We start from the raw sequence: 8,949 nt of genomic DNA on the forward strand, positions 1-8,949 counted from the left end.
AATGTTATTTTTCATATCATTTATAATCTCGTCACAGTCCACTTTACAGAATTTGGTTAGATTTCCATGAAAATTATCTTCCAGAGTAGGTTTTTTTTTCCTTCTGGGATAGGGGGTAACTTACTATAATTAGTATATATGGTGCAGAATTTCATGCAAATGAGATTGCCAGCAGTGTGATAATTTAAACATATTTAAACAAAAACAAAAGGACAAATGCACAAACTTGCTGCTACTTAGATCACTGCAGCTTCTAGGACCCAGTTTCTTTTACTGATTTAAAAACAAAAAAAAAAAAAAAAAAAAAAGTTGTGCCTGAAATGAATCTTGGGTTTTTTTTTTTGTTTTTTTTTTTTCCTTTTAAATTTAAAAGGTAGCCACCTGGTTCCTGTGTCTTGTGAAATACAGGCACTGGAGCCTTGGTGTCTCCTGTTCAACCTTGTATCACGGGAATAGATTGGTCTGATTTCTTGGCCCTCATCTTGAATTGGCCACATACAGGGTCCCTGGCCAGTGGACTGAAAGCTTTGTCTAAGATGACAAGGGTCAGCTCAGGGGGAATGGGGGAGGGCACTCTATCTTCCCCGTTGTCGTTGGAGGTTTTGATCTCTGAGTAAAAAGGCCATTTATCTTTGTAAACACACATTTTTTGCTTTCTCCAGTTTTCTGTTAATGGCGAAAGAAGAAGCGAATAAAGTTTTACTGATTTTTGAGAACACTAGCACCCAGCGCTTTTCATTATCCGGACGTCCCGTGTGGGAGGGGCGGCTCTGGGTGGGGCCTGCCGCGTGACTACTGGGTCGGAGGCCCACGTGGCCGGGGCGGAGCTCGAGCGCCCGGGGCGCTAAGTGATTGCGTAGCGGGCGGGGCCGGAAGTGCCGCTCCCTGGTGGGGGCTGTTCATGGCGGTTCCGGGGTCTCTAACATTTTTTCCTCTGGTGGTTCTGAATCCGTCTGAAGCGGAGGCAGTAGAGCTTGAGGTGAGGCTTGGGCTTGTGTTGCTTTCGGCTTTTGAGCGTAGAGGCGTCTCAGTGTGGCCAGGGTTCGGGCGGAATCAGCGAGCTGGAGACAAAGGCCTTGGGTGGGGGTCCTTGGTTTTGAACTCTACGTGGGGAGTTCTTTGGAGACAGCGGGGGAGGGGGCTTGAAAAAAGGGGAGCGGCTTAAAGGCTGCCCCACCACAGGTAGAATTGGCGGGGAGAGTAGGAAGGGAGGGGGTTTCCTTTACCGTAGGCTGAGGGCGGGGCCCAAGGATTGTTGAAAAATAGACCTGGGTGGGGGTAGTTAAAGAACCAGAATCCAAAAATTCTGAGGCCCGGACCAACCTATAGGTGCTTTTGCTGTCCTGGGTCAGTTTAAAAAAAAAACAAAAAAAACAGCGGAGGGTCACATGTATGGAACCGATACATTTAAAACTCTGGTTTTAGTAACTATTGGTAATAAAAAGCTTTTGAAATACCGTGGTTGTGGCTCCCCAGTTAACACTGATTGTTGCTTTTCCACAGGTTCTTGCTGGTGTGAAATGACTGAGTACAAACTGGTGGTGGTTGGAGCAGGTGGTGTTGGGAAAAGTGCGCTCACAATCCAGCTAATCCAGAACCATTTTGTAGATGAGTATGATCCCACCATAGAGGTGAGGCCTAGTGATAATCTCTTAACCTTAGCTTTCATTTTCAGTTTACCAGTTAAAAGCTAAAGGAATTAGTAGAGAAAATATAGAGTTGTTTTGTATTCTCATTCAGTAATACACCATGTAAAGCTTTCTGTGCTTGTGGAGTTCATTTTTATTACCTGCTGAAAATTTTCTCAAAAGTTCACAATTTTTAAAAGCTCTGAAAAAGGTTGCAAATTCAATGTTGAACACACTCAATTTCTTCGTATATGACAGCTCTATCAAGTAGGATCTCAGGCCTAGCTAGAGCTATTGGCCTGCTTGTGTAGCAGAATAGAGGTGAAGGATTCAGAGATTTGGCTAGTTCTGGCAGCTGAGACTATAACGTGGAGTAGAAAGAACATAAGATTTTGAGTCAGTATGCCTAGGATTCGGGAGCTCTGGTAGCATAGTGGCTAAGACACTTGCCTGCTAACCAGCTGGCTGGCAGTTCAAACCCACCAGCCACTCCTCGGAAGGAAGGTTGGGCAATCCTACTTCCGTAGTGATACTGCCTCAGAAACCCAAGGAGGGGTCGCTAGGAGTCGGGTTTGACTCCACGGCACATAACAACAACAACATGCCTAGGATTCAGGTCTCTTGTTTTGTGGCTACTTTAGTTATGTGAGCAAGTCATTTAACCTCTCTGAGCCTCATTTTCCTCATCTGTTAAATTACCTAAACATATCCTGCTAGGGATGCTGTGAAAATCAAATAAGGGAATATGCTTAAATTTGTGTGTATGGTAATACTAATCAGTTGCTGTCAGACTCATGCATAAATAGTACCTATTCCAAAGATTCTGTTGCTGTTGTGGGAGTTCATGCTATAGATTGGCTTCTAGGAGTGACTTCTAAATCCCTTTAAATAAAAAGTTTTATAATTTTACTTAATTTAAAAATGGCTAGTTCTAGGGATTGTTTTGCATACTTTATTTCATTATTTCAATTACTTGTTTTACTTATTTTCTACAATCTGGCCTCCCTATAGGGAGCTCTGGTGGTACAGTGCCTAAGGCATTTGACTGCTAACCAGAAGGTTGATGGTTCAAACCCACCACGTGCTCTGTTAAAGGAAGATAGAGCAATCTACTTCTGTAAAAATTGACTGCCTGAGAACCCTAGTGGGGATTGCTGTGAGTCAGAATCAAGTTGATGACAGTGAATTTGGTTTTATTGGTTGGCCTCCCAGCCATCCAGCTACTCAAAAGTTTAATTGATGCAAACCAATTTTAATATAAAACAAAAAAACAAACTCATTGCCATAAGTCAATTCTAACTCTTAGTGAATTTAGCGTAGAGCTGCCCCATTGGGTTTCCAGGATTATGACTCTTTAGAGAAGCAGACTGCCATATCTTTCTCCCACAGAGCAGCTGGTGGGTTTGAACCACTGACCTTTCAGTTAGCAGCTAAGCACTTTAACTGTGTCACCAGGGCTCCTAACTGTAATACATCTGCTCTTAAAAATTGGTTATAATTCTTCACCAAATCTTTATTTCAGGCTTTACAACTTTAATAGCAATAATTAGAACATTTAAAATTTTTTATTTGTGAAGATGTAATTTATATAGAGTAAAATACATAAATCTTATGTGTAAGGTAGGTGACTTTTCATCTTTTTTTTTTTTACTTTTTTATACCAACTTTATTGATGTTTATTTTTTCAGTTTACTTACATCCCATACAATTCACACATTCAAAGTGTACAGTTCAATGGCATACTCAGGGTTGTATAACCATAACTACAATCAATTTTAGAACTTTTATCACCCCAAAAAGAAATCTCATATTAATTTACAGTCATTCTCCACCCCCTTCCCCCTTGGCCATTTCTTGTAAATGAAACCATACAATATGTGGCTGTTTTGTGTCTGGCTTCTTTCACTGGGCATAATGTTTTCAAGGTTCATTCATGTTGTAGCATGTTAATGATACTTTTTCCTTTTTAAGAGCAATTAAGATTTCATTAAGAAGACTTGCTGGCAGAGTAGTTAAGTGCTCAACCACTAACTGATAGGTTAGCTGTTTCAATTCATCAGCTGCACCTCAGGAGAAAGATGTGGCAGTTTGGGAAACTTTGTGGGACAGTTCTACCTTGTTCTAGGGTCTCTATGAATTGGAATTGACTAAATGACGGGTTAATATTTCATTGTCTGGATATACCACATTTCATTTATCCATTCATCAGTTGATGGAGATTTTGTTTCCATATTTTGGTTATTTTGAATACTACTTCTGTAAATGTGTACAAGTATTTGTGCAAGCATATGTTTTCATTTCTCTTGAGTATAACCTAGGAGTAGAATTTTTCTGGTTCCTGTGGTAACTCTCTGTTTAATCTTTGGAGGAACAGTTAGACTGTTTCCCAAATCAGCTGCACCATTTTACATTCCACATCTTCAACAACACTTATTAGTTGTCTTATAGCCATCCTACTGGGTCTTGACAATGTTCCTCTGTTATCCATAAGGTTTTAATTGGTCTTTTTTTTTTTTCCCAGAAGTAGATTGCTAGGTCCTTTTTGACTTCACATCTTTATGTACCCATATAACCACCACCCAGATCAAAGTAAAAAACATTTCCATTACCCCCAAAGAGTTCTTCCATGTCCTTCTTCAGTTAGTAACTTCCCCTTCCCCACTAGGAAATAACTACTTGTCTGATTTTTATTACTATAATTTGTTTTCCCTAGAATCTCTTTGTGTAATTATAATTTTGTTCATTTTCTCAGAACACTTAACCATCTTTCTTACTTGAAGAAAGCTTTGATAAAGTAAATTCTATATTGACTTGAGTGATAATATATATTAGAGTCCCATTTTGAAGTGAGTTACAGAGGAATGATCAATGGGCCAGGAAACTAGGTCACATTCTGTTCTTAGAGCCAGATCTTTACCAAATATGATATTATTTTTTTTTAACTGAATTCCCAGAATATAGGTAGCAAAATTTTTGTCTTAAAGAAGGAATTTTTGTTTGGAACCTTCAGAAATTTGATTCTGGAATATTTCCCCAAGGTACAATCTGGCATTATGAGAACAAAAGAAAAATTGGCCTTGAAACTGGGAACAAAAGGTATTTGTGTTATTTAGTCGTAAACATAAATAACAGTATAACCAAGACTAGGTTATCATTGGAGGTATATTTAAAACTTTTAAAGTAGAATAAATAGCTCGAATAAGAATAGTCAAGATAATACTTTAGTAAAATACGTTTGAACTTAATCTCTAGTTTGCTAACTGCAGTAGATCCCTCTTTTAAATTACCCTGTTTTTTCATTTTTCCAAAAACAAAATGACAATATTTACTTTCTACAGACATACAGGATTTGGGGCTTTTTTCCTAGGGTGATGTTAAGTGCTTTCTGTTTGTGAATATATATGAGCAGTTTGAGGAGCAACCCAGATAAATGGAAATGGACTTGCATATCAGGAGATTATTTAACCTTGTCAATAGCATTGCTTTCTCTGAGGTTCTTAATAAAATTTTATGTTCTCCTCTCCCCACCCCCTCCCTCCACAACCTCAGGATTCATACCGAAAACAAGTGGTTATAGATGGTGAAACCTGTCTGTTGGACATACTGGATACAGCTGGACAAGAGGAGTACAGTGCCATGAGAGACCAATACATGAGGACAGGCGAAGGTTTCCTCTGTGTGTTTGCCATCAATAATAGCAAATCATTTGCAGATATTAACCTCTACAGGTACTAGGAGCAATATTTTTTCCTGGAATGATGTTCCTTAAGTGCGTTCTGAAGCCTTGTGGGATATGAGGTTGCCACATGGGGAAAGCTAGAGCTTTGTTAATGGAGAGTTGGTTTTAAGTTGCTTGACATTGAGAATCAGGTTATTATTGAAAGTTAATATTGGAATTTATTTTATTTGATACATTGTTGCTAGGATGTGTGATAATGCATACATGAAGCTTGGTAGTGGGAAAGATTGAGAACTAGAGGTGTTGTAATGAGAGATCGTGAAGGAATTTCAGAGAGGAAAACATCTCTGAGAAACATTTTCAGTAAGTAATAGAAAAGATGGTAAGAAACAGATGGGGTGAAAGCAGGGCAAAGGAACATATAAATGGTCTCTCTCCATAGAGCCATCAAGTTTCAAAGCTAGATAGGGCCATAAAAAATTCTAGTATAATGTTATTTTACAGAATCAGAAACTAGAGTTCAGAAAGTGGTTTGTTAGATTTTTGGAGTTGTGATTGTTACTAGTAGCAGAGCCAGGACCAAAACCCACAGTGACCGTTTTCTTAGCTCAGAGCTCTTTTGCAGCGTATCATAATGTCTCAGAACATGACCTCTGCCTGGATTGAAACTTGGCTCCATCATTTACTAGCTGTTTGACTTCTGGGCAGAGTACTAAATCTTTGTACTTCAGTTTCCTTATCTCTAAAGCAGTCTATACATTCAGTGCATTCCCAATCCAGATCCCATCAACATTCTTTAAGGATATGGAAAAAGCAATCATTAACTTTATATGGAAAGGAAAGAGTCCTTGGATAACAAAAATACTATTGAAGAAGAACAAAGTAGGAGGTCTCATACTCCTGGATCTTAAAACCTAGTAGCATAGTGCCTAAGGCACTTGACTGCTAACCAGAAGGCTGGTGGTTCAAACCCACCAGCCACTCCTTGGAAGGAAGATGGGGCAATCTACTTCCATAGTGATACTGACTCGGAAACCCAGGGAGGGGTCGCTATGAGTCGGGTCCGACTCTGCGGCACTTAACACCACCACCACCACCACCAGTAACATGGTTCGAGTTCATTAGGACCTTTTGCAGTATCCCTTAACATAGCTTACTGCCATCATAACAAAGCATAGTTCAGCAGATGACCAATGTAGTGCAGTTCACGACATAGCTTTGTATGTAATCCAAGAGTAGAGTCTGGAACTGTGTTGTGCAGTGTAGTAACCACAAACTATATATGGCTATTTAAGGTCATTATAATTAAATAAAATGTAACAGTCATTTCCTCAGTTAGACTAGCAGCTTTTCTAGTGCTCAAATGCTAGATGCTACCCTATTGGACCACACAGATCTAAGACATTTCTTTCATCACAGAAAATTCTATTGGACAGTGCTGTTCTAGAGAATCTGGACATGCTCTGGGTTATGTCTTATATATTATTGAAGAGGGTGCTGATCATCTGGGAGTTCCTGATCCTTCTATCTCCCTATCCCCCCTTTTATTTCTAGTCCCCTTTTAGTTAGAACAGCTTTGATGTTTTATATCTTGGACTTCAAATTATAATTTTGTTTAAATAAATTATTGGATACCACCCTTCTGGAGAAGTGGGTAAACTGTGTTCTGTTAAATAACTATCACTTATTCTGAAAGGTTTTAGAGTTTTTTACTTTAATCTAGAGAACAATTTTAAGTTGCCAGTTAAATCCAGAGCTTTTTTTTTTTTTTTTTAAACCAATCCACTTCCATTAGGAGGTGAACTGACATTTGGCTTTGCTATGGCTGTTGTATCAAGTCTACACAGTCTCCTTACCTCTTCTATAACTAGTAGGAAAGTGAAATTCAATGCTAGAAGCTAGTAAGATTAGTTAAAATCTGTCTGTTTCTCTTTTCCGTAACTGTTAATCCTGAAAACTTGATTGTTCTTAAGTCCTTGATAACATTATTTTTTTTTTTAGGGAGCAGATTAAACGAGTAAAAGACTCAGATGATGTACCTATGGTGCTGGTAGGAAACAAGTGTGATTTGCCAACAAGGACAGTTGACACAAAACAAGCGCATGAACTAGCCAAGAGTTACGGGATTCCATTCATTGAAACCTCAGCCAAGACCAGACAGGTATCTTTTAGTATCTGAGCAGGCGTTTGTTTAAGGCAGAAAAGTGTGATTGACTCTTTGCTAGAAATATGACCAACACTCTTCTTACAGATTTTTAACAGTGTTCTGTTTCCCTCACTGTAACCTCAAAATGAACTTAATATTATTCAGGTGTGGCATTTTTTGCTTCCACATTAACAAACAAACATTTCTGCAATGAAAGCCATTGATTAAAAATGTTTATAAACATTAGTTATTTCTCCCGTTAACACAACTCACTGTTTAGGGTTTAAATCTTCCTGAATGGAATCTTTAGGTCTCATAGTTCTCTGTGACCCACATTACCCATTTTCCTTTGCTTGATTTTTTTTTTTTTAATATGCCATTTGTGTATCAATCTCTTAATGTAATTCAGTAGGATGCTAAACCTTGAGAGGCAGTGAGTTTTAGAGTTCCTATTTACTTAACTCTGATAGCGTAGTGCCTGAGGCACTTGACTGCTAACCAGAAGGTTGGTGGTTCAAACCCACCACCCACTCCTTGGAAGGAAGGTTGGACAATCTACTTCCGTAGTGATACCGCCTCGAAAACCCAAGGATGGGTCGCTATGAGTTGGTTCCGACTCGAAAGCACATTACAACATTTATTTAACAGTTTAGAATTCCTGTTAATTTAGTAATGAGAATTTAAAATCCACATGAAGAAGTACAAATGAGAGAGAACTTACAGCTTGTGTCAGTCGAGCTGTCTATTATTTTCTTTCTTTTGCTGATTTTTTTATAGGGTGTTGAAGATGCCTTTTACACACTGGTAAGAGAAATACGTCAGTACCGGATGAAAAAGCTCAACAGCAGTGATGATGGGACTCAAGGTTGTATGGGGTTGCCATGTGTGATGATGTAACAAAGGTGGGCATTGTGGTGTCTCGACATAAATCTTATCATTTAGTATCAGGCAATTTGGCAGTGTTGCCTATATTTTTATAGTGCTATTTAACTGACGATCTCACTTAGAACTATAAAATATTTTTCTTACGGAACCTTTTCTGAGAATAATGAAGCCTGAGCTATTTTTAAAATCATACAGTTAATCTACAGACATCTTTACATTTTTTATAATATTAGAAATTAAAAGAGATTATTTATGAAATATATGTATCCCATATTCTTCACACTGGCCAGGAATTTGAAGGATCACTACATCAAAACTAGATGACAATGACATGATGCGTTTGTTTTTTTACAGTTACATACAAAGTTCTGTCATCAGAAAAGAGCCACTTTCAAGGTAGGAAAAATTGGGAATGTATTATCATTCAGGTTGTGTTGTTTTTTAAACTTATTTTTCATGTACTCTGTCTGTGCCACTTACATGAATTCTATCTTTATTTCAGCTGCACTGACACCTGGTCCTGACTTCCCTGGAGGAGAAGTATTCCTGTTGCCTATCTTCAGTCTCACAGAGAAACTCATGTACTTCCCCCACTCTCAGTATATCAGAAA

The 8,949-nt window shown here is 38.5% G+C and overlaps 1 protein-coding gene across 1 annotated transcript; it reads left to right on the top strand.

Moving 5' to 3' along the window:
- Positions 1-1,520: 1,520 nt before the first annotated feature.
- Positions 1,521-8,350, top strand: NRAS (NRAS proto-oncogene, GTPase). The gene is made up of 4 exons (XM_007948879.1): positions 1,521-1,631; positions 5,178-5,356; positions 7,309-7,468; positions 8,231-8,350. Exons 1-4 carry the CDS (start codon positions 1,521-1,523, stop codon positions 8,348-8,350), a joined length of 570 nt encoding a protein of 189 aa, XP_007947070.1.
- Positions 8,351-8,949: the final 599 nt, after the last annotated feature.

Source organism: Orycteropus afer, unplaced genomic scaffold (genome assembly GCF_000298275.1).
Source record: "Orycteropus afer afer isolate SDZICR_OR568_19922 unplaced genomic scaffold, OryAfe1.0 scaffold00010, whole genome shotgun sequence".
Taxonomy (NCBI): Eukaryota; Metazoa; Chordata; class Mammalia; order Tubulidentata; family Orycteropodidae; genus Orycteropus; species Orycteropus afer.

What these genes read in the sequence shown, in the direction of transcription:
- NRAS (XM_007948879.1), top strand. Translation starts at nt 1,521, where the DNA reads ATGACTGAGTACAAACTGGTGGTGGTTGGAGCAGGTGGTGTTGGGAAA. An exon ending in AGTATGATCCCACCATAGAG is followed by an intron (nt 1,632 to 5,177) that starts GTGAGGCCTAGT and finishes CCACAACCTCAG; the next exon opens with GATTCATACCGAAAACAAGT. An exon ending in GCAGATATTAACCTCTACAG is followed by an intron (nt 5,357 to 7,308) that starts GTACTAGGAGCA and finishes TTTTTTTTTTAG; the next exon opens with GGAGCAGATTAAACGAGTAA.